The sequence below is a fragment of the Alternaria dauci genome, chromosome 7 (assembly GCF_042100115.1).
Source record: "Alternaria dauci strain A2016 chromosome 7, whole genome shotgun sequence".
Lineage (NCBI taxonomy): Eukaryota > Fungi > Ascomycota > Dothideomycetes > Pleosporales > Pleosporaceae > Alternaria > Alternaria dauci.
In genome coordinates, this window is record NC_091278.1 from 1199210 (window position 1) to 1223828 (window position 24619).

General features: G+C 52.6%; 4 protein-coding genes across 4 annotated transcripts; 2 read left to right on the forward strand and 2 right to left on the reverse strand.

Annotated features, from left to right (window-relative positions):
- Positions 1–5444: 5444 nt before the first annotated feature.
- Positions 5445–8547, forward strand: ACET3X_007552 (uncharacterized protein). The gene is made up of 5 exons (XM_069453711.1): positions 5445–6317; positions 6503–6645; positions 7036–7113; positions 7166–7918; positions 8029–8547. Exons 2-5 carry the CDS (start codon positions 6532–6534, stop codon positions 8110–8112), a joined length of 1029 nt encoding a protein of 342 aa, XP_069304715.1. The 5' UTR covers positions 5445–6317; positions 6503–6531; the 3' UTR covers positions 8113–8547.
- Positions 8548–8818: 271 nt separating this feature from the next.
- Positions 8819–15955, reverse strand: ACET3X_007553 (uncharacterized protein). The gene is made up of 2 exons (XM_069453712.1): positions 11542–15955; positions 8819–11491 (listed from the first exon to the last, which is right to left on the reverse strand). Exons 1-2 carry the CDS (start codon positions 12184–12186, stop codon positions 10877–10879), a joined length of 1260 nt encoding a protein of 419 aa, XP_069304716.1. The 5' UTR covers positions 12187–15955; the 3' UTR covers positions 8819–10876.
- Positions 15956–20032: 4077 nt separating this feature from the next.
- Positions 20033–20947, forward strand: ACET3X_007554 (uncharacterized protein; the record flags this gene model as incomplete). The annotated part of the gene is made up of 1 exon (XM_069453713.1): positions 20033–20947. The coding sequence occupies one exon, from the start codon at positions 20033–20035 to the stop codon at positions 20945–20947; it is 915 nt and encodes a 304-aa protein (XP_069304717.1).
- Positions 20948–21515: 568 nt separating this feature from the next.
- Positions 21516–23436, reverse strand: ACET3X_007555 (uncharacterized protein). Its single transcript, XM_069453714.1, has 2 exons — positions 23268–23436; positions 21516–23166 (listed from the first exon to the last, which is right to left on the reverse strand). Exons 1-2 carry the CDS (start codon positions 23317–23319, stop codon positions 21653–21655), a joined length of 1566 nt encoding a protein of 521 aa, XP_069304718.1. The 5' UTR covers positions 23320–23436; the 3' UTR covers positions 21516–21652.
- Between the last annotated feature and the right edge of the window lie 1183 nt (positions 23437–24619).

Genomic DNA, 24619 nt, shown 5'->3' on the forward strand with positions numbered 1-24619 from the left:
GACAGTCAGACCAACAAACCCTCTCTCTCCGACCATGTTCGCTAAGACGCACGTAAATCACTTGCATGCGTATACCAAAGAATAGTCACATCCGTATAAGGGCGACACGGAGATGACTCCGAAAAGGCTTGGCAAGGATTTACCTAATGCAGAAAAGGAATGAAGTTACAGTTTCTGATCTGCATCGCAAACGGGTACGGGAAAAGAAAAGAACAGCAATGGCAACAAGATGTTCGCGCCTCTGGACCTTGGCGGTGTTATCGCGCAACTCCGCTGTTGCATCGAATGTGGGAAAAATTGTGGGTTAGTGGGCTCGTGTGGAGGAGCAAGGAGACGAATGACAGCGCGCCGGAGCGTCGAGCGCTGTTTTGCACAGCCCAGTTGCTCAATGCGCTTTCCCCGGCATGTGAGAGGCGCGCGATGCGATTACTGATGGTGAGCATATTTCGGTAGGCGAGCATTGCGGGACCCGTTGACAGTGACAGCGGGGGAGCGTTGTGCAGAATGGGACCTTCTTTTAGGGGAAGATCATGGTTTCATTCCCGTATGCAACGTATTACGTCATTTAGTTCTAGATTGTATTTAAGTTTGTGACTGGTGATTGCATGTGTTTTCATTCCTGAATGATCAGGATGTCATGTCTAATCTGTACTGTAATCGAGGGGCCGACAACAACCTTTGGTCCTCTGCAGCGGTTGTCGTTGTTGGAGATGTTTGAGGGTAGCTGGGGAGCTACCTTGTGACCCAAAGAGGTACGGCTTGGCGGCAATTAAGGTTGGCGTTAGAGCACCTAGTGATTTGTTTCGACACATCTGACGTACCATGATGTGAAAATGCCCCGAAACGGAGTCGGTCAGAACGTCAGAACCCTATGCTAAGGTCAGTACACCATCTCCCGCCATTCCATCATTCCGAACCTGTGAAAGTCTTCCAGACCAGCCACGTGCCAGCGTTCAAGCCACTGCATGTAATTCTGGCTACGAGACGGGGGCGGTACCGACTATCCCTGCCAAGCCGGGGCCTTGACGCTGGCCAGGCCTGGAGTGGAGGGCATAGTGGTGGAGCTTGTACTTCAACGATTGCAAGCGTGGTGTTCACCGGATCGTGACAGTGGGGACAGACGACAGACGCAGGTGTGCTGTCATGATGGTCGCGTGCAGCTGACTATTGTTGTTGGCTCACTCGACTTGTCACTCTGGTTGGTTTCTCTTGCGAAACAAGGTCTGCCAATGCCTGCAGCGAGAGCCTGCCCGGTCCTTGATCCTTGGTCAGGCCCGTCGAGGTACTGCGCAACAAATGCCGCACTTGTGTTAGCGACAGTGTGGCTGTGTCTGCCGAGTTGTCAACAACGACTTCTGTGGGGCGCTCTTCGTGGAGGCAGACGATCATGATCAACAAAACTTACGACCTGCGACGGCTGAGGGTGACCGACAACTACGGTAGATCGGCGTTGAATTCTTGATCCCGCGCCACGTGATCTTAGCGGTCCCGGATTCTCTTTCGCATGCACATCCGTGGAGATGCCCTCGAGCGATGTTCTCCGAGTCCATTTCACTTGGCAGCATTAGCAGACGGGAAGTAAAAGACCCATCTGGACGGAAACCTGTCGTAGACCATCTTCGTGATGGAGGTTTTGAATAGTTCTGCGTCGCATGCTAAAGACGGCGAAAGAACTCCGTACTAGCTCTGCAGCTGAGGCAAGTCGTAGCGACCGAGTACATACCCCTATCAAATGGAAATATCGGTTGCGGCCGGAGTTCCAGCTCGCATCCTACGCAAACGGCAAGGAGTGCAGATCATAAATGGCAAGAGAGGGTTGATGGTGGCTGAGCGGGCGATCTTCGGCTCCTGCTGCTTAGTCACATGCAGGAACCGATGTCCACTAGCAGGTGTCAGCCACCGGAAATGAAAAGTGAAAAAAGACACTGCGCTCAGACGTTAACGTGCAATTGGAAGTTTTTCAAATGCTCCACGACGTTGGCGACTCAAGATGCGTGAAGGGACAAACTCACAACGAGTGTGTGAGAGATTTAGTGGTTACAGATTGCACATGTAGTGCGGACGCAAGCCGGTGTGACATAGTACCCAACAAAATCGTTAGGCTTTCCTGTGCCTGAAAACACTCTCACATTTGTTCACACTCAAAATTTCTAGTGCGGGACGCCTGGTATGGCTGGAACACGAGTCGTCAGTCGCATGCGCATACTCTGGTGGTATACCTAGTGCACGTTGGAGCGAAATTATAGGGCTTGATCTACCAGATCTCTCGTCCAGGTCTGTGGGTTTCCGATAGTATCTGATACTAGTGGGTCGCGCATATGGGATTTTAATGACACGCCCTAGCCGTAGCTGTCCCGGTTAGCACCACACCCTGTAGGCCACGGACGAATGAGCGCTATGCTCCCTCCGAACTGGCGGAGCGATACCGATTCGCTGAGGCGTGTAAAGTATATTGTGATGATGGACAGTAACATCAGTTGGCGATAGGCCAATTCTTCGCAAGATGCAGTCTGGTGGGATAGCGCGCTTGTCGTTTGGTAGCATAGTCGCTAGGTGCCATGACGGCGTGAGTACACCATCTTGATGTGCGCCTTCAAGACTTCCCGAATCGACGATCAGCAACCTCAAGGCTTCTAGCTTCCGTATGACTTTCAGCTGGCTCTGGAGCGCCTGCTCCCTGAATCCTTCTTCTCATACAGTTAGCGTCGATCTGATCATAGGGCATGGCTGCAGAAATGCGGGAGATCCGATCGCAAGACCCTGGAACTAATAGTGACCTATGGTAAGCATACTCATTTCCTGAAGAAGATTCGACATCCACTCTAGCAGGACCATAAGAGCAATTCTTGGATCAGAGGTTCTTTCCGTCTTAGTCCTTGAGCAGGTTCGGCTATGAAACGCAAAATATTGGCCTATGACTGGAACTAATCGATATGCCACGATGTTTACTTGGCGGTAGCTTCCCCTGCCACCACACTTGCGCATCATAGATGGATGAGTCCCAGATACCGGGTAAATGAACCTGCACTGTTTGTTCAAAGTGAGCGATCAGGTCGCTGGGCAGGAAACTAGCATACCGGAAGAAATAGTGGGGCATGGGACACCTGTACGCCACCATGCGTTGTGCAATTGTACATACAGACCCCTCTTCCTGAATCGAGTTCTATGCATGGCCGTACGGACGGTTCATACATGGCCTTTATGTACAGTGTCTGTCGGCATGGAAATGGGGTTTCCGTGATGCTGGACACAGGACTGCCTCTATGGTGGGAGGCGAGCCCCGTACATGTGACACGAACACGACCCGCCCGCTTGTTGGTTATCGTCATGTTACTGTGATCTAATCTCTTTCTTCCGACGGGGTCGTTCAACCCAGATTAGACCAGATACATGCCAACCGCCAATCGCGCGGGGAGCATCATGACAGGCGGTGTAGTAGGCCGGGTTCGAGGTCTGTTCTCGCAGCAGATGGCACTCGTGGCTTCCGTTCTGTGCGACGACGCCATTGACCGCAACTGTATTCCATGGACTGCAAGCCGCGCACTGCAACGCAAGGACTTGCTGGGTACAGGTGGTTGCCAGCAGGCACGTACGGCGCCATCTCTACATGGAATGCGGATTTGCAGGCCAATGTAGGGCACGTTTGGAGAGACTCTTGACTCGGATCGAGAGGCGTCGTGTTCTAGCTGTTGGTCTTGGACCGCTGGTACACTGCAGCAGTTTGACAGCCCCTTGGGCCATGACACAATCGACGGGCGACGTAACAACGAAGTGCAGGCGGCTGGAGCAGAGTTGACGGACTGTCAGGCGGTCAACAGCTGCTGTGTGACGATGGGTTACGGCGATAGACGCCCACTGTGGCAGTGGAGCTTGTGTCGGTGTCCCTGGAACAAATGCTGGGCTCGTGGTTGCCATTCTAGGGGGGTCGATAACGACTGCAAACCCGAGCCAGAGGTTCGCTCTCGAGCTCAGCCGGGACGGTGATGCTGGACAGGGGCCAAGGTGGTGGGAGCGGGGACACGAGCCGACTAGCGGTCAGAGTCGACGACGCATATACATATGCAAACAGCTTGCACGCACGGTGCCTTTTCGATGTGGCGCCGAAGCAGCGCCTACCGAAGGCGATGGAGAGGCCGCAGTGTCGAAATTAGAGACTTGATGGCGTCGGGGTAGATTTGGAAGGGCACAAGACAACAACGACGGTTGCCATAGGGGCGCGCGACAAGGTTTCGTAGATTTCAATAAACGCAGGTTAGGGCGGCGCAGAGTTTTAGCCATGGTGTCGCGTCGAGTTGCAGGCCGGCGAGGGCCAAACAAGGGCAGCGTGGAGAAGGTCTCAGTTGCGACGGCAGCGTTCCGGTACGCGAGGCGGCGGGTGGTGAAAGTCGAGCGAGGGCGAGCAGTGATCACCGGCTAGTGGGAAGCGATGGGCAGATTGGGCAGGCGCGACGCCGAGAGAGGGAAGGTGGCAGCCATCCCTGTGCCAATCATGGCGGCGCAGGCCAGGTCGCACCTCTGCCCTCGAAGCCACCATCAGTCGTCTGCATGAGCCTGACATCTGTCATCCGCCCGCACTCCAAGGGGGCAGCGGAGGGGGCGGGCTCTCCACCGTGGCAGCCTACTGCCATGTCCATCTGCCATGTGCCTCTTCTCGAGCTCATCGTCGCCGACGGCTCTGCAGCCCACCGTCTCGCCAGCACGCGTGAATGGTTTCGCCAGCACTGTCAAATGCACTATTTGCCAACTGATTCAGGGTCTGCAGGCTACGGCTCCCTGATTAGTCGTGCCTGGCACCCGGCCGGCCATCGAACGCCGTGCATCATCTCCCGCTCTCCTACGTCGTCGCTCTAACTGCTATTCTTGTCCCACCAGACGAACGCCTCCTTCGCCCTTCCCAAAGCTCGTCGCTGCGTCGCTGCAGCACTAGCTGCTTCTGTGTCTCGTCACGACACAGAGGCCTCGCGCTCCTGGATGTTGGTAAAAAAAAAATACCGTCGCACAAGTGCCCACCCCGGCCAGCCACCAGCCTGGTTCTGTCCTGCGGCAGAGCTGTCTGCCGGGTATCGTACCTTGTGCTGGGTGACCTACATGCCGTCAGCATGGCTCTGATGTGCACAACCCATCTCATAATGTCGGATTACACTGCCCTCTCGACAGACGTGCAACTCGTGTCCATGACCTCGATGCTGCTGTTGCTGCTGCCCCACTTACCGCCCAGCGACGCTCCTGGATGCTGTGCTGGTTCTGCCGACTCAGATATCTCCGGCAAAAGCAACCATAAGGGTACCGTGCTACCGGCTCCCGGTAGAGTTCAAGGCAGGCCCAGCAGCAAGTAGAGTTAGACAGAATTGCTAGCAGACTGCGCAGAGTGCTTGCTAGCCTCGAAGCAATTACCACCATCCTGTTTTGCTCGTGGGCGCAAGGCTCGGGGTCGGGCATAGTGGCAGCAACCTATTGCGAGGCTGGTGTCGATGAACTACCGGTTGTGGTTGCAGGCCATCAGCGAGGCGCCAGACCATGACTTGCACGTCGGCCAATGCGTGGGCGTCGCCTCGCTGCCGCCGTCATCATGGAACGTTGTGAGGTTGCTGCGGCATCCAGTGTGTGGGAGCGCAGATGAGGTAATCGCCGGGGCAGGGTGCGACAGAATGGGCGAGAGGCATTCGGCACCCCTGCGCCTACCTGCGCCGAGTCATAAACAGCGAGATCTGCGACGATGCGAGTAGTGGGGACACCGGCCGACGCTCGATGGCGTCTGCAGCAGATGGCGCGACTCCAGCACCGGCTTGTGCCTCGAAACCTGCGGCGTAGCTTGAGCGTCTCTTGTTTCCTACGCTCGGCCGGCGTCCGGCCAGAGCCTGCATGCTCACGCTCGGAGAATATAGACCAAACCTTAACTCTCACCTGTCAAGCCCACACAGACGTGGTGCTAAACACGCCTGTCTGTCCTTCATTGGATCCAACTAGCATCACCCCTGACGCGCCTTCTGCTGCTGCAAGATCGCAGGGCATGCTTGATGTACGGCCCGTTGCAGGCCCTCTTAGCCTGGAAACGCCTCCTTCGCTCGTGGTGCTTCTGCTTCTTAAACACCGCGGACCCGTCATCACAACCCCCAGCTACCTTCTTGCGAACTGCTGAGTACTTGTGCCGGCTCACTCGTCACCACTTGTCCCCGACTCCATCCTCGACACTAATACCCACACCTCGCCTCACCACTCATATATCTGCGATATAGCATTCTTGGTTCAGTAGTCCTGCAGCGGACCCTGGGGTTGCCTTTTCGAGTTAATTTTTACATCACTACCAAGATACCTGGGTGAGTAATACCACACAACTCAACGAGCATCCTATGGCACCCCGCTCGTGTCGATGGCATTCGACGGTGCCAGCCAAAGCCTGGTACCAAGCTGTCAACAACTGTGGGCGAGCAACTCAGCCCATCCACTCACCATGGCGACGCTGATACAAGTGTGATTGTTTGCTAACGTGGCACTTCTGCAGAGTATTTAAGCAGTGTTGCCGTTGAACAAATGGAATATCTTACTCTCCAAGATATTCCGCACCGCCACTGTGAACCGCTGCACTCGCGCAAGATGAACTCTCTTCATCCTGCTGAACGGCCGCTGGCTAACATGGTCGCTGCGGTAAGTCAAACCCAAGAATCTCCTTCCTCTTTTACCACGCCCGCTCCTGCCGCTCCATCTTTCCTCGAGCCTGCACCCTGTGATACCTTCCCCACAGAGGCACACAAAGCACTGCTGAGGCCAAGAGCGTCCCAGCCCTCGGCCTACGCATCTTCCCATCAACTCCCTGCTCATCCCCCATTCACATCAGCGGCCGGACCCGTCGATCACACCCATCCACCAACTTCCCCACGCTCATATTCTTTACCCATCCGTCGCCAATCGCCTTACCTAGTTCGGGCGATGCTACCTGACTTCCGTTTGCGCTCCATCACTCCGGCTGATGCAGTCGACAACCGCGACGAATTACGACCGTCTGTAATCTCGAGCACCACTCTGACAGAACCACAGAATCACCACATGCGCAGCTCACCGCCCATTCAACCTGGAGAGCAGAATTTTCCTGGAAAACTTCCTTCCTTTTCCGAGGTGTGTTGGCTTGCAGCTTGTCTTCACTGTACCGTTTGATTGACTTGTTCAGTTCCTTCATACAACACGGACTACTACACCGCCGCGGACTCCTCAGCGCCGGAATGACTCGGTGGAAAGCTCTCCTCATGTGCAACCCCAGTTTGACGATGTAACCTGGTCTGAGAGCAAGCGAAGACGTGTCGATACGCTCGGCGACATCTATGAGCCTCCTGTAGTGCAGGCTCGCCGCATGAGCAGTGCCATCGACCCAGCCCTTGCCGGCTACTCGCCCCACATCCTTCAGCAGCATGCAGTGCAGCCTGTAGGATCTGGTATGCATCATCGTCAAAGCCACTCATATGCGTCGTCACAACAGCAGTCGATGCCATCGAATGCACACATACGGCACCAGTCACCCCCAGCCCCTCAAGGCCACATTTCTTACGCGCAGCCATCTCTCTCTCAGCCTATAGGACAGAGCCCATTCCAGCAATCCATGGTTCAGCAAGGCACCATGTACGAGCCACGTCACAGTTACTATCACGAATCTCCAGCGGCTGTCTATGGCGGCTACGACCGACCCAACGATAGTTATTTCACTCGGGCTGGGTATCCAGGTTACGATACATCCTACAGTGATATTCGTTTCCAACAGCATGTTGGCCTTGATCACAACGCATTCAACAGGAAGCGTCGAGGCAATCTGCCTAAAGAGGCCACGAACCTCCTCAAAGACTGGTTCGCCGCCAACCGAACATCACCATATCCCACCGAAGACCAGAAGATGGAGCTCTGCAACAGAACTGGACTGAGCCTCAACCAGGTACGTAACAAGTCTCAGCAAGAATGTCTATTTTGACACCCTCACTACATCTGCCACTTCTGTCCTTCAGTGTCACTCCTTCTAGATCACAGCGTGCTGACCCACTATAGGTATCCAACTGGTTCATCAACGCTCGTCGTCGTGCCCCACAAAAGGAACAACGGGAACGCGAGGCCAACGGTCCCGAAGCATGATCTTTTTTCGGTTCAACGGGCATCGTCCAGACTTGCTATCATCACAAGCTCCATCGGAATGTTCCGTTCGAACGTCGTGACGGCGAACGTGATCATGCACATTAGCTACTACCATTCCCGCCATCGGCATTCTGGTGGCTCCGCAATCGTCTGGGTACTTTCATTCTTTGATTGGCTGGCATCATCACGACACTTTGCAGGCATCTTTGCATGCCATAATATTACTGGTCACATGTGTCATCTCGTTCTTTTCCTTCAGTCGAATACCCTGGGACCCAAAACGGAGCATACATCAGCGTTTTGGGGAAATGGAGTTTGGGGGTTCATTGCGCTAAGATTGCAGCATTTTGGAACTGCAACTGCAACTGCAACTGCATTTCCCGATCGGCCTCGGCCTCCAAGATTGTTTACCACCTAGTCTAATCACATTGCGATCTTCTCATAACATCCATGATGAAATCCTTCAATGTTATCTTATTGTCAGCACAAAGTTTACTGCATCTACGCAATCAGCAAAAGAGACTTTGCAGGTTGCAATCATGGTGAAACCCACCACTGGTGAGTGGCGCTCTATCTGGAATCATGATCCAGCCCACCCAACTATCGAATGCTTAGCGCGGTCTCCAATGTTGCGCTCATAGTCAACGGCCAGATTCGGTCTCGTAACGCACGCAAGGCCAAATGCGGAAATTTGTTCGTACATCGCCCTGGTCTCCGTGAACCCCGACCTAGTGCCCATGCTCGAAACGCCATCGACAGCTCCGGTGTTTCAAACCCCAGAGTTAAAACATGACACACAACGGTATTGCTTGAGAGGCTACAATAGCCGTTTGGTCGAGGTTCGTGCTCTCGGTAAGAGACGGCCCCGGCAACATGTCTGAACAAGTTGAGCCATGACATGTTTCGTGATCTCGAATCTCAACACAACAGTTCTCCACCGACCTCAATCAGCTGGTCTCGCCAGACTTGCAGGATCAAACAGCCGGGACGCCACTTTCACTAACGCATGTCCAGATCCACTTCGCCTTTGGTCTTGATAAGCGGCGTTCATGGTTAAAAGGCTCCACCATCCGGTCAGTCGAAGTTGTATTAGACCCTTGTTATGATCTTCTTCCAGGATTGACCCCTCACAACTTGACGGGAAACACTGCGCATCATTGGGGGATGAGAGCCAGGGTTCGCCCTGCGGACCTCGCCACACTAACTCTTCCGAAAAGCCAAGGGCCATGTTCTAAACTCATTCCCAGCAGGGATGCCATGGAGCGGCCCGGCCTGTAAGGGATTACACCTGTCGCCCTCGATAGACGTTGAAAGGTGTGACACAAGAGCACCTGTTGCGCACTTTGCTGAGACTAACCTTCACCTGTCCTGGGCGAGTAAAGAAACGTTAGTTAGGAACGCAGCCGACTCTTTACCCCTTGCAGCTTTTCGCGTGAACTACCCAACTTGGAAACCTCTCATTACGGACGGAGCGGCCTGACGCACGTACATGATCCAACCCGGAAGGCCCCGACCCAAGCTTTCGCCTTTCCAGACCTATGCCTTGCGGGAGGCTTACTCCATTAATAGTACCATGGTAGCATGAAACGTCCCAAGAACAAGATGATGAGCAACGGTTATTCGGAAGGCGGCAGCCTTACAGACAGCGCACAGCTCGAGGACAGGCACGAAAAAGCTGTCAATGTTTCAACGGCTAAAGACGTGGAAGAACATGACTTTTCTAGACGTCGTTGCGCTGGATGAATGCAGTCTCGGAAATGGAAGAAAACACAAATAACGATCTCCACATCATCCTCGCACAGGTCCTATTCCAAAAGCCCAGAATAGTTTCCCGGCGTTGATCGTGACGAACAAGATGATGATCGTCGCTGCCGCCGCCGCTCCGCCAACACTGATAACCCCCGGCCACTCTCCGAACCATACCATGGCAAATTATGCTTGGGCTCGTGCAGAAATCACAATCTTACCCATCTGAACTTACGCCATATCAAGGCAAATCAGCCCCCGCCCCCCCGCATCGGAACGAACATGTTCCAATTTCTTCTCAGGAAAGTACCGTTCGAACATTTGGAATAGATTGATAGTACCTAGACGTCCCAGGTCAATATCTGAATCAAAGCGGTCCTAGTAAACTCAAGCTTCCGGCAGCACGCCACGAAAGGTACTAGATGCAGTAGCAAGCAAATACCGTAAAGTACGGAGCGATACCGGGCAAGCGAGCTGGGGTGTAGTTTGGGTCACAGTCTCCAATCACCTGCCACGGAATCTTGTTCTTGCATCACACATGCAAGAATCGGCTGAGCGGTGGAGCGGTAGTGTACCAAGTTTCTTTACGGGCCTATAACGGCGAGGGTAGTTTGGTTGGTTGAGGGCGCAGGAGGGGGTAATTCCAGAGTTTGGCCACGTGGTGATGTGGAGACGCGTATGTATGACTGAGCGTTGTGCGACGTGAGAGTAACGTCATGGCTCTTTATTATTAGTGGATGAAGAAGAGTCTTGAGTGGCCCATAGACCTACCACGTTCGGCATGGATGCAGTCACAGTAGGACAATATCCTGCAAAACTGTAAGTGGTCTCCGTCAGCAGAGTGGGCAACGGTGATGCATTATCCATCCCATCCCCTCCATTAAATTTGTATGTACAGTTTGTGACCAACAACATACGTGGGTATCAGATCTTAAAGGAAAGAAAAAATGTACGAATAACGCCCAAGTCGCTTACCGAAAAAAAAAGAAACAATGCAGGGTTGTGCCGCTTATCAACGTCACCTCTTCGACCTCCTGCGTTCATCGAGGATTGCAAGACTGGTCCCAGGGTATTTGTCCTCGTACATTTTGGCCATATCGTAGACCACCTCGCCCCACTCAAATTCGCCCCTGTGACTTTTCTGTTTACACGGAGACTGTCGGAAGGGCAGTAGCCAGTCGATTATGCCCGCGCCCATGGTATCCTTCCAACCTTGCATGAGGGTTGTATACCAGGGATGTTCCATGGGTTTGGTTTGTATTACGACGTACGAGCGGTTCGATGGGCGTGTAAAGCTGGTAAGAATGGGCCAGTCCTCCTTCTCGTGCTCTCTTTCTTCAGCCATGTCTCTGCTAGATTTCTTACTGTGGTGTTTGCTGGAGGGCGTGGGTGGGGTCGGAGGGAGTGCAGTCGTGGTGTTGGGGATCGCTGGGGGATGCGACGGATCGAGGTTCGTGGAGGAACGAGATATGAGAAAGGCAATGTTGTGGATGCCGCCGCGTTGAATGCCTTCGACTGATGTGTAGTTTATCATCAGGTTCCAGCCTGTCATACAGGTCATTGTAAAAGTAAAGATACTAAACACAACCGCGGTCACAAGGGCACCGATCCAGGTTCCTGGCCGCGAACCCATCTGTGATATGTCAGCCTGCTAAACGTGCACGATGCTGCCTCTCCACGTACCTTTGAATTTCTCTCCGCAAAGAAGATGGCTACAACGATCCAAGAATACGTCGTGTATAGCGAACCATACGCCACGAACTGCATAAAGAACTTGTGCGTAGTTTCTGCTATGATTCCACCCGCCCATGGACAATAGTGATCCATTTTTCTGACACAACGCCCCAGTTCCTTGCAGTGGTGCGCCCTGTCGGGCTTCCAGTTGTGACATTTCTCACACCATAGCGGCACTCCCTGATAATCGCAAATGTACGCATCGTATTGATCGAACCCAAAGCCCTTGGTATCCGCATCAGCCTTGTCTAGCGACGGGTCGCCAAGGGGTACAAGGTCCGGTTTTGACCAGATTAATTGTAGTAGGCGCAACCATGCTATTATGAGGAACAGGAGGAGGATGGCGTAGACGACGATGAGTGCGATTCCCGTGGAGCGCCGGGGCCGGATATCGAAATCTCGCTGGATGTCTTCCGAGGGGTTTATAAGGTACTGGACGCACAATAAGTAGACGACAACATATGTTTCGTAGCCCAGAGCGCCGAGTTCCAGAAGGGGCAGGATAACGGAGGTGGCCTGGCCAATCTTCTGTTCCATGGCTGTAGGATCGGTCGCGCCGGGCTTCTGGGAGCCGGCGACTGCTGGAGGCGCCATCGCGTGGGATCACAGCAGACTCGCGTGGGATTGGAAGAGGGCGGATAGAGCAATATGGCCGTGTTCGTGTGGCCGCAGTCGCACGCGTGGTCGACGAAGCCCTCGACAAAGGCCTGACGTTTGCCGGGTGTTGCACAGCAGCAACCGTGACGCTGCACAGCCAGGACCGCACGTGGTTGGCGCGCTAATCTACTCCGAACCGGTTAGCACAGAAGAAACGTCATCGTCATCTCCATGCTGGCAGACCGAGCAACATGTTATCACAACCTCCTCCGGTGATTTCGCAGCTGGTGCAGCGCCATGTTCATGACCTCTTCAATGGACGACAACGACGCGTAGCGTGTCTTTCGCCCAATCGGTCGGACCCCGGCAGTTGCCGACGTCATACAGAACTACAGATCGGCGCAACACCACCAACGTCTCTCGTCACATACCAGATTGAGCCCCAAATCTATCACAATGCTCTTCCCATCTGGCGATCAGCTAGCTGCCAACGCTGCACCCCAAGTTTTGCTTTTCTCAGCAACATCAAGCCAAGTAAAGGCTGCTTACTCGCTAGTAGCCAACGCGCGTCGACTTGCATGACCCATGACAAGACCCCGCACAACGCTTCTCAGCCTTTCCCGACCTTCTCGTCTTCATGTCTAACTCTTCAAGACTCATTGGAAAAGACCAGGATAAAATCTGATTACATTGGGGCCTTCAGCGTCTATCTCATCACTGACCGCCGGTGTGCTTGTATCACAGGCACAGAATTTCGAAGAAGCTAACCTATTGGCACTGACCGACCTGACGGGGCTATCACACAGCCTTGCAGAGCCTCATTTTACCGCGCTTCGCTCGCCGTGTGACACACTGACTACCGCCTTTTGGCCTCAAACGCACAACCGTTGTCTGTTTCCGGCCGAACACTATCTACCATGCGTAAAGATCAGGACCAGAGGGCCGTGGGAGATAGTCCACCGTGCCTACATCCATGCGGCTCTCACTCATGCCGCTCTGGTTCTGTCTAGGTTATATACGCTACGCCCTGCATAAGATGATGAGCAGACTACCCGACTCTTCTGCAGCCCCCGATAGTTCCAATGTAACCCTAGCGGCCATTACTGACCAGATGGCTAGCCTTGTGTTTGTCAGGCAGATTTTGGAGAAAGCCTCGGGTTGGAGGCCGCAATTGGCAAACGCTGATACCTAGCTACTGTAAGTGAGTCCGTTTCGTTCTCCAAACATCTACTGACCTGGAAACAGCCATAGTATCTGACCGTGTTCACAACGCGATTTCGACACGGCCATACTTTACCAGCCATAGCATCTGGCCTACGGCCAAAATACAAACGTGCACGACCGCCAGGGCCGAATCTGTTGCCACCATCGGTAAACCTAGCAGACTGTCTGGCACTGCCCTCCCTAGCGCTTCAAAAAGAACTTGGATGGAGACACCGGTACGTTAGGTGCCTTTGCAGCCTTCAAGGAATCATATGAGAATGCCTACCAGCGACCAGCCACACTCGCCACTAGCAGCTGTAGAGCACAGGTCGCGTACTTGGTCTTGAGAGCACGGGCACTGGATCCTAGCGAATGTCTACCTCAACCAGATATGGCATACACCGACACCTGTTACGGCTGTGGTGTAAGAGAACCCTCTCGATTTCCGGAAGGCTCGTAAGCGACGCACGGTTCGTGTGAAGCTCAATCCTACACAAGTGAATAAGGCCATCGTTCCAGGGAGCTGATTGCCGAGTCGAGCAAAAAGCGGATTTGCCTGGCCAAACTAGCTGCGCCTACAGCTGAGGCACACGACTCTATCCGACCTATCTATGCTTTTGGTGTCGACAGCTCAACGCAGCCCAATGTAGCCTGGTGATCGCAATGTCTCTTAGGCAGAATCAAGTATGCCAAGTCAAATATCACAATCACAATCATGCTACTCGTCCAGATCTATGATCCTAGCACCAATCAACCCTCGTCAATCTTAAACGCATGTATACTCATCGAACACATCCGCCAATACATTTGGCGTCCACGCCATCTTTCTAAATAGAACAAGTGGCGCTGGCGTGGGACTAGCTGTTGATGGTCATCTCTCCGGTCCATCATTCCTTCGGCTTTCAGCCTCTTTAAACCAGTTGCGCAGTAGCGACAATAGTTCAGGCTAGCTTTTTGTAGGATTCACGATGGTTCATCTGCTCGAGACGAACTAGAAAAGAGTTTAGGCCCCCACTTTCCGGCTCCGATAAGTCAGCCCTGCCTTACTTGGAGAGGCATACCAGACATCTGGTGTGATGCGGCGACTGCGGGTGCTGCAGCCCTACGCCAATCTGCGCCGCTGGATCCATCAACCCGGGTACCGGATGGTAGTCATGTGAATTCCTGTAGACGGTCTTACCTAAACGGAACCACTTCTTCTACCCATGATCACTGGGGTAATCGGTACATTTGGTAGCCTGAGCCTATCCGTTTGGCTCAGCTGTTGTTGCCCGTATATCCCTAGGCCAAACGTCAACTACCAACGGAATTCGCAAAGCATAGCTTCGAACCTCAGGACAGCGATGGCTACGCAATAACCGTCACGAGCACAAGTTTTCTATGATACGTCACCATTTAGATTGGTTGATTGCTCATACCCTGAAAGGTCCTTCGTTCTTCCTCGCCTCACCACTGGCTTTGGTCCATTGCACCCATTAGGGCCAGTATGCCTCGCATCGGCCGCCACCCTATCTGCGCTCGGGCACTCCTTCCAAGTACTCATCAGAGGACTGTCTGTGCGGAGCACAGCACTGGAAACGGAAGAAGGCAGTGCATTAACACGGAAGGTGAGGTTCGGTATCATTTAAGCTCTCCAGTTTTCCACTTCATCACAACATAGCACCAACTCAGTCAGACGCTTCGCTGCCACAGACAATACTCTTCCTTCATCTATCATCCTTTATTGCTTCTGAAGCCGACAACATAACCCATCATGGTTGTTCTGTCGACACTCCGTTTACACCAGGGCACGCCTGTCCGTGGCGGGAACTCAACAACAGATACTCTTTTGGCCACGATACACTCGGAAGCAAGTGTCGCAGACAACATCCAGATTGGATCGATACTACATCCTTACGACCTGGCGTTACCTTTGAACCATCATCTCGGCAACGATGACTTCAACCAAAACCACTCAACGTCGTCGCACGGTTATGATCATATGCCAGCACCTACCGATGGCGGTAAAACGATGGTTTGGTTTTGCTCGAACTGCAAGGATGGACCCATAGGTGCATGGCAGAACATTTGCACTTCTTGCTCCCACCAGAAGTGTTCTAATTGCGTGGTGGAGATAAGCAAATAGTCACTGTCTCACACCCTCCGCTGCCGCCGTTGTGGATGAGCTTCACCGCACCCGTTGGACAATTCCGGAACACAATGAATCTGCTCGTAGCTTCGGTTCTTTAGCAGCTCGTGGCTTTCTCTTTTACTGGGCGGATTTGTTTTTGATTTTTTGGGGGTTATTACTGGCGTCTCTCGTTCTACTTTCGACGTATACCGCATAGATCTTTGGGTTCACTCGCTATCTTGTCATCGCGTTACTACTTTAGCATTTGGCGGATCTCTCCAACACTTCAGGAGAGCGTGCGTTCGTTATCCACACATCTAAACTGTTCAACGCAGGCTGCATTTCTTCGGATGGCGTTCTCCTCTCGTGGTTGGCTAGATTTGGATTTCAAGTTTGCAATTTATCACACACTAGATTTATCTTCGTCATTATTTGCTTCATTTTGCCGTTATTCTTGCCCTCTCGCCCTCTTGCACCCTTGTCTGCATGCATTGTCCTGCATCTACGTCTGAACCACGCACTCCTCCATCACTCTGACGGGATGCTGCATGGTGACCAAAAATGCGACTTACACCCCCAGGCCAGATTCGATGTCGCACGCGGTAAAAATACATGCTGATGCAGGTACACGGCGATCAACGGCCTGCACACCCTCTTTTGAGAAAAGAGAGAATGACCAGCAGTGCTCTTCTATTGGTTGGTGAAAAGGCAAGGAATTCTGCCACCGAGAAAGGGCATAAGATTGGGCCTATTCAAACTCCATGTCATTTGTTATTACTTTAGACCAATGGGTTGATCAGGTTGTTTCGAGGAGGCGGTGTGCTCTGTCCGATTAGGTTGGCGGTAAAGGACGCGGCCAGCAACAAAGCTAGAAAGGAGTCCTCAGTGTTTGCCTTCTTTTGCCTAACTCCGGTCTTTCCGAATATTCAGCCGTTGCACGAGATGTGGCTCAGCAGTCTCACGTGTCAACGAGCCTTCCAGTCGTACAAGATACGAATCTCCTCAGGCTTGTTACCCTTTTTCCACTCGTCCAATCATGCCCTTCATCATACGTATCGTCATGATTGTTGCTGGAAAATGCGTAATACTTCCGGCGCTCAGCCATCGTCCTTCTCTACTATCCTATGTTGCTAAAGGCCGCTAGAAAGAAGGACGCCATGGTTGTAGTGGGGCTCGTAGGCGTAAATGGAGCTACGATACTATCATCGGTCACGATATTCATCGTACCCTGAGGCAAAGGACTCTCTCCTGAGGCGGAGCAATGGCGATGCCAGTCCAGAGGACTCAAGGGACCTCTTTGTCGACTATAACACTCTTCTGGCTTCCCTCCCCAAGTAAATGTTCTGCAAAGACAAGCTCACTTCGACCTGTATTTCTTCTTAGCCTTCATTAGCTGCTAGCTCTCTCTTACCACGACTACTATCACCGCCCACAAAGGCCATGTCGTATTATTACTGCAAGAACTGCGGCGATGGCCCGCATAACGCCTCCCTCAACCCATATTGCCCCAACTGTTTCGTTCTCCAGATCAATGCGTCGCAGTGCAACTCATCCGACCACCACATCCACTCGTACCCACTCAATGCGTACCCAAATCCACAACTTTCCCGCTCTATGAGCACCCGTACGAACAGTGGACATGCGCAAAATCCCATCACCTATGTCTTGGGGCATACAACACACTCATCTTCCGCTGGCACATCTACCGCTTTCCCCACTGGCAACACTCCCTACAGTGCCCCTTACAGTCAGCGACCGGAGCGCCCACCGGTATACCGCTGGCAGTGTTGCAAATGCGGCGGCGACAACAGCTATGCGACTGATCAAGGCTGCGCAACTTGCTGCGACCATTGGAGAAACACTTGCTGCCACGTCTACGACAGCAACAATAAGCGCCGCTAGGGTGTTGGACCAAGCTGGGTGATAGGTTGAGATGTACGATATATTGCAAGTACTCACAATTTAGTGTCAGGGACCCCCTACTGACAACCTTAGGTGCTCGTATTGTGACAAAGCACCGAGACTGTTGAATGGTTGTCACAATATTTTTGGTTAGTCTTGGTTGGCGTTATCGGTAGACTGGTGTTCGTTTTGGGTGTTTTCATCTTTTGTGGAATTTTTGTTTATTTGTATTGCAGAAAATGTTTCGCCAGCTTTTCAGTGCAAAACATAACATGTCATCCTTGTGTAGCGAAGGTTTTCTTATGCGTTCAAGCGTGGCATATGATAGCACAGCGTCTTTCGACACCATGCTTTCATCAGTCTTTCCTGTACTACTAGTCAATGTATTCAAACATCATCTATACCAAAAAAAAGAGACCCTCACCAATTTCCTCTGACTCCACATAGCAAAATCCAGCGGAATGCACTCATGGCTTACGCCGCTAGGCATCTTCAGCATGGAAGCCTAAGAACTCTAATTCTATGGCTGTCCGAAGGTCCACAGATTTTGACCTTGACATATGACGGTGCCCAAGGCGAATTCGACGGTTTGTGGCGTCTAACGGTCGGGCAAGGCACTATTGGGCCGGCTAGACGCCAACCTCGTGCCCTCGTGCCCTCGCCACCATTGCCCGTGATTTGTGTTTCGCAAAGCGGTCAGCGCACCTGAAAGGGCCGGGGTCCGTATCGGTGGCCATATGCAACCCTCAGGCGTAAGGAGGCGTAAAGCCTCTGCCGCTGCGAAGTTTATGTCGACGTCTAAAATACTCTCATTCTATGACAGCGGTTCTTCGTCCGATCTTGTTCGATCCTTTTCGCGTGTTTTCGAGTTGCTCAAATGCGCAGTATGGAGGACGAGGAAGGGCGCACTCGCTTGGTTGTCGACACTCAGCGTGCGCGACACGCCTCACATTATAGGCAGCAACACCATAGGAAATGCCGCAGAGATTGCAACCACGCCCTTCTCCGATGCGTAGAAATCTGCCTTCGTTGAAAGTCCGCTGTACGCCTCGGTCTAAGGTTCATGTCAGCTATAGACCGTAGTCGGGGGATGAGCGAGGTCGGAATAGAGTCCTGCACGCCCTTGCCAGCCCCCTGTGGCTTTGTGCGGCTCTGCTTGATAACGTGGTACTCGGTAGACAAGGACGGTGGGAAGGATGCAGGATGATAATGCCCGACAATATTGCCCCCATTATCGCGCACCGTGGTGGTGGTTCGCGTGGCACATTGTTTGCCTCAGGCTGTGTCTTCGAAGGCAGCCTAGGCGGGGCCGTATCACGTGGGCTTGCCATAGCCCCTCTTTGCTGGACAATCACAAGTTGTAGCAGCCGAGTATGGACTTGTCGAACGGCTCGAAAATGTCAGAACTTGTAGACGATTAGCTAGGAGCCCAGAGGTAATCCTGGTTGAGCAGGACCGCTCGATGACGATAGTCCTGCCAAGCCAGCAAGTATATTTCACTTCTTCCAGCATGAAGTATATTTTCCTGATTGTGCGAGGCAAAACGAGACCGACCCAGGTCAGTAAGCTTATTGTGCCAACAGCTGTAGTCTTGTCGTCGCTGACATGTGCGTTCTGATCACTTGCGACGACAAGACGGTCCGGCATCGGAAATACGAAGCTATCCGTATTGAGTCTAGTGAAACCGGCCAGCACCGAACAATCTACATACAGCGCCCTTCGCTATCTGCCCTTGATTACCAATGACCTACTTCGGCGATGCCGCTATTCATATCTTCGATGCGAAATTCGAATCTTGTGAAGGTGAAGCGAACCGCCTGGTAGTATAGGACATGTCTCTTCTTCGGCACAACTAAATCGGAGCTTCGGGGTCTGCAAAGACGAATAATTAGGCCGCAACTAGTCAATATCGCTCTTAGCACTCAAGTGACGGCGGACATGGTCCGAGACAGCGTGGAGAAGAAGTGCGTTGGCTTCCGTCACTTGTTCGGCCTGAGTAATGCAGAAGCGGGGTATCTTACCACTCTGCTTGGTAATAATGTCTTTTAGAAGAGGTCCTTACGCCCTACCCGACATCTACATCCGCCAAGCGCCAGAAACCGCGGAGCTATCATTTGTATACATATCACTAGCATCTTGGTTGCCAGCAAACGTCTTGTCAAGTTTACTACATAGCCTATGGCAAACTCACTAGCGAGTCAAGCACAGCAGCCTCGCCTCCTATACAGTTACATCGCTCAACCACAATTCTATAGCGATCACCATCACCCTGATCGTCAAAACACTCCAGATGGACCTATCTCTATTGCATTCACACGATCGAGCCGTCGCAGCATCCATACCAACAACGACCTGGTGAAGGGAGTCGTTCACGTCAAAGCACGTACCAAGATCAAATACGTCACCATCAGCTTCATAGGCAAGACAACATGTCGCATCTCTAGCGAACGCAATCCTGCCAACCAGCATATTTCTGAGGTTGAGTTATTTCGCCGTGAGCAAACATTATCGCAGAGACAAACGCCCAGCGCAAGCTGTCCCCCTTCGCGGGTAGAGTACCCATTCGAATTTCGGTTCCCAGAAGCAGTCGAAAATGATGTGAAGCTTCAAAACAATGCGCTATTCAAAATGGACGCTCTTTTCGAGCATGCTAGTCACCATCCGCTTCCGCCGTCGCTTTGGTGGAACGAGAGTACCATCTGTAACGAGTACTTCCTACGAGCAGAATACGTCACGGAAAATGCTTCCTTCACGCTCAACCCCGTTGTCGTGCACCAGCTACGATTCAGTCCCTCGGTACCAGAACAGGGTCTGCCACCCATAACCGCACTTGTGCCGGCACAGCCAATACGTTTTGAGCGCAAGTCGAGACCATCAACCCCAGAACCATGCAAGGAGCGGCGTGCCCCGCTAGAACGGCTCAAGACAGGCTTGCGTGGCGGAAGCAAAGAAGAAGAGGCCTCTTCGACCTCTTTGATAGTGCTCAGTTCGCCCTCAAAGTACCGCGTCGGTGCTTCTAGCAAGCTCAAACTCTCGCTTCAAGCAACGTTGAGTGAAGTCAACGTGAGACCAGCACCCGTGTACCTCCGCGGAATTCGCGCGCAAGCAATAGCGCACATTGATTTCCGCGTTCCCCTAGCATCTGTACCCGATGGAGAGATTCGAAAGCAAGGCATGGAAAAATTCGACCTCTTCAACCAACGATACAGTAAACCGGGAATAGAAATCACATCGGACACCGTCTTGGAAGGTTTTGAAATCAACAATATTGTGCCTCCTACGTTCAGAACGTATGGCGTGGCACTACACTACGACATCAGATATGATCTCCTGCTCGAATGTGCAGGCAAGGAGTCCAAACATGAGATTGATGTGGATAATGTGGCTATAGAGCCTATGACAAGACCTGGTGGCCATCTTGGGCCGCCAGAAGAGTTTCCATTGACGAGCGGTTCGGATGAGAGCTTCAGGTCAGAGCTCACGATGGGTGACGTCGGTTCGAACGGATTTGGAGCAGAGCAACCACCGCCGTATTACAGATAGTCTATGCAAACACAGTGGTAATATGCAAACTGGGTAGCTTGTATCACCGCGTCACAGTCATTTGGACTGTAAACGTGTATGAACAATCGTGCTCTGTTGTCTGGCTGGCGACGAAAATGTATCACGCAACGTAGGCATGGACAGTAGACAGATAGTCTCTTCATGCCTACGGTGAAATCGTTTGGAAAACTCTTCTTCGTCTCTCAGTCACAGTAACCACCACACTAACTCGACGGATAGCAGAAGTGCTAGGTCATTTCATCATCATCTTCTCTGGAATAACCGATTCCCGAAAGCGAGAATGCCTCCAAATCCAGGTCTGTACACCTGTCCATGCGGCATGAACATGGGCGTTTGGCTCGTCGCTGGGGCAAGTAGATGTTCAATGTGTGGTTGGACGTGGGGCATGTATGAAGCAGCTCGTCTGGCGGCCGAGCGAAGACGGAAAACTGGAGAGGAACGAGAGGAAAATGGGGAGAAGAAGTAACTCGGGCATTAATGGATGCAGTGATAGCATGGAACACGAAATAGAAATCGAAGAGGAGTGCGAGTCTAGGACTTAGAAACGGAAATTAAGGATAATCTATTGGGTTTACTAATCGTCTCCGGGCCAACGTATCTACCATTCAGGCTGAAAAGAAATCAAGAAGGGAAAACGTGATATCATCTAACCCGAACTGAATCTCGTCGCTCCTCTACAGTGCTTCAGGGCTTCACACAAGCAACCATAAGCTTCTCGTAGTCGCCTCGAGTCTCCCCTTCTATCCGCTTGACCAAGTCCTTCTTGTAGACCTGCTTGTACGCGTTGCTGACAGCGTTCATGAAATTTCTATCCCAGTGGCAGCGAACGACGCGTTGTACGAGTAAATCGTCCTTGGTGCCCAAACCGGCCATCGACTCCTCCAGGCGGACGGCTTCAGCCTCGGGCCGATTGGTAGCGCGGTGCACAAGCAGACGGAGTGCGTTTTCCATGTGGCCAGAGAACGCAGACTTCAGCACACTGTCGAGCGACTTGTGAAATCTTTGTTGGTAGGAGGTCGCGATGGCTTTGAGCTGAGCATCATTCTTGCTGGTGAGGATCTGGCAAACTTGAGGAACGTTCTTGCTAGCGAAGCCACCCATGCCAGCCTGTAGATCGGTGACGGCTTGTTCGATTTCCTGCGGATTGACAGGGTACGAGTCTTCTGCGCGGCGCGCGGCAACAATCATGTCGTACATTTGCTCAGTTCCAGCGCTAAGGTCGCCTTGGAGATCTTTCTGAAGTGGCCGCTTGAATAGTTCCTGGTACTTCTGCTTAATGGCATTCATGTCGGCGTTACTTCTTCCAATAAGGATATCGTCTAAGATGACTTCTTTCGTGCCCATGCCTTTCATGGCCTCCATTAGGTTGTAGCAGTCAGACACTAAAGGCCCCCGTGCAATTTCAACTAACCCTTTTGCGAAATAACCACTGGTCTCCTTCTCAAGATCCTGGACCATGTTTCGCATAAGCCGCTGGTTGTACTGTGTCCGGATGGTGTTGATTTGCATGGGATCCTTCTTCGCCAGTGTTGCAATAAGCGCTTTCTCGTCGGTTCCAAATCCCTTCATCGCTTTACGAACGGCTTCAACGTCTCTGCTGACGTCAATGTTGGCTACCTGCTGTGGACCATAGCCGAGAGAAGGTTGGGTTGGTGGCCCGCCAAACCCGCCCGGCGCTCCGTACTGGCCTTGAGGAGGTGGGGCTCCGTATTGTCCTTGAGGCGGTGGAGCCCCAAAGTGGCCCTGTAGTGGAGGCGCACCATATTGGCCTGGTGGTGGTCCAGGCGGAGGTTGATATTGTCCAGGGGGTGGCTGCTGGCCGTATTGACCCGGTGGTGGTTGTCCGTATTGACCTGGAGGTGGTTGCTGTCCATACTGTCCCGGAGGCGGTGGTTGACCATACTGTCCCGGAGGCGGTGGTTGACCATACTGGCCCGGTGGTGGCTGTTGTTGATACTGTCCAGGAGCGCCGTAACCTTGCTGTGGTGGGGGAGCTCCATACTGGCCTTGAGGCGGGCCACCATACTGGTTCGGCGGCGGCGCGCCATAATGGCCTTGCGGTGGTTGCTGGCCGTAGCCCTGCTGTGGCGGGTAGCCACCGTACTGTTGATTTTGCATTGGTGGCGGTTGATGATAGCCTGGCTGTGGAGGTTGTTGATATTGCTGGTGTTGACCGTACCCTTGGGGCGGAGGGGCTTCTGTAAGATATTAGTACAAAGTCAGGATTGAGTGCCAAGTGTTGCAAGCCATGAAGGATGCGACGATCATCGGGCTGTGAAGTGAGGGCCTGACGACTTACGGCCCGGATACGGCTGCTGATGACCGCCTGGTTGGTTGTAGTTGTAGGACATTTCCAGCTGTGATTCCGGCAAGGTGGTGCAGGAGTAAGCGCTGAAAGCAGGTAAGATCGACGTGCGACTTGGACACGGCAAGTGGTATGGAGAGGAGAGTAGGAAAAATTACTGTGCCTTCTAAAGAATGGTTGTGCCAAAAGTCACAGTGGCTGAGTGTACCGCTCAGCCCTGCCAGTGGCGGGGTAATGTCAAGAACTAGTCTCGCTCATATGACGAACAAACTCCTTGGCATTCATCGGCCGTTGATTAGTCGCGTCGCTGGAATGCGAACACCTGCCGCGTGGTTGGTAAGGCGGCCACTGTCGGATGCCCAGCTGACGTTAGCTCGATGGTAGTCGGGTCGTTGCTCGTGGCGATGCACGCTAAGAAGGAAGAAAAAGATATGTCGCAGCAACACAGCCTCTGAGGTGCAACAACGGGCGAATCAGTTCAGTCAAAATTGGAACCACACTGTGATGAAGCCACATATACCGTTGATAAACTTGTGGCTTAGCCATAACTCATTGTGGGCAGATGTATGCTGCAAGGGCAATATACGCGCCATGCACGTTGCGAAGTCACTCCAGCGTCAGACGCCACACCTGCATAAAGAAGAGCGTGTACAAGACAGATATGGATTTCACGCGTCTGTTCATATTTGCATCGTTATGATCGTGCGATAGCCCCTTGTGGGTACCTCTGAAGAATTCTGGGCAAAGTGTTGTGGCGTAACTATTGGCACATATCACTATGTACTCTTCAGGGTCACTGAAGATGCAATCAAATGTAAGCGCTTTCCGCAGCGTCGCGTCCCAAAGTCACGATGCGTATTACCACGCTGGCGCACGGATGTGCCGAGCTTTTGTCACATTACGGCTTCGAGAAAACGACCAGCGACCCTTTCTTCTCTCCACACCAACCTTGGATTACACAACACCTTGAATCGCTAACACCAGGTACCCCGACGTTAACCAGCCTGTCGGTCAAGCTTCGGCTAAGAACGTGACATCATAGCATGCAGTTCACGTTGCCCCTCATGTTTTCGCCTTCGATTGCGCTCGACGGATATTCCTTGGCAGCCGGAATGGATCTTGGATGACCACTAATTGGTGAGGACGGCTCTCCGGATCGCATTAGTTCACCGCGGAAACTCTTAGTTCATGCATGTGCGCAAAAATCCCGGTGAGAGAAGTGGACCGATGGAGGCCTACGATGAAGTATGAAAGCCAAGGCAACCGATCAACCATTGAGGATGTTGATATAAATTAAGACCGTTGGAACCACACAGATTTGAGCCGTAATCGCTCCGAAACAAACA

Excerpts from the sequence above, each read along its gene's own strand:
- ACET3X_007552 (XM_069453711.1), top strand. The coding sequence starts at position 6,532 with ATGGAATATCTTACTCTCCAAGATATTCCGCACCGCCACTGTGAACCG. Across the intron at positions 6,646-7,035 it reads TGGCTAACATGGTCGCTGCG|AATCACCACATGCGCAGCTC; the intron begins GTAAGTCAAACC and ends ACAGAACCACAG. Across the intron at positions 7,919-8,028 it reads CTGGACTGAGCCTCAACCAG|GTATCCAACTGGTTCATCAA; the intron begins GTACGTAACAAG and ends GACCCACTATAG.
- ACET3X_007553 (XM_069453712.1), bottom strand. The coding sequence starts at position 12,186 with ATGGCGCCTCCAGCAGTCGCCGGCTCCCAGAAGCCCGGCGCGACCGAT. Across the intron at positions 11,492-11,541 it reads TTGCGGAGAGAAATTCAAAG|ATGGGTTCGCGGCCAGGAAC; the intron begins GTACGTGGAGAG and ends GACATATCACAG.
- ACET3X_007555 (XM_069453714.1), bottom strand. The coding sequence starts at position 23,319 with ATGTCCTACAACTACAACCAACCAGGCGGTCATCAGCAGCCGTATCCG. Across the intron at positions 23,167-23,267 it reads TCAGCAGCCGTATCCGGGCC|AAGCCCCTCCGCCCCAAGGG; the intron begins GTAAGTCGTCAG and ends AATATCTTACAG.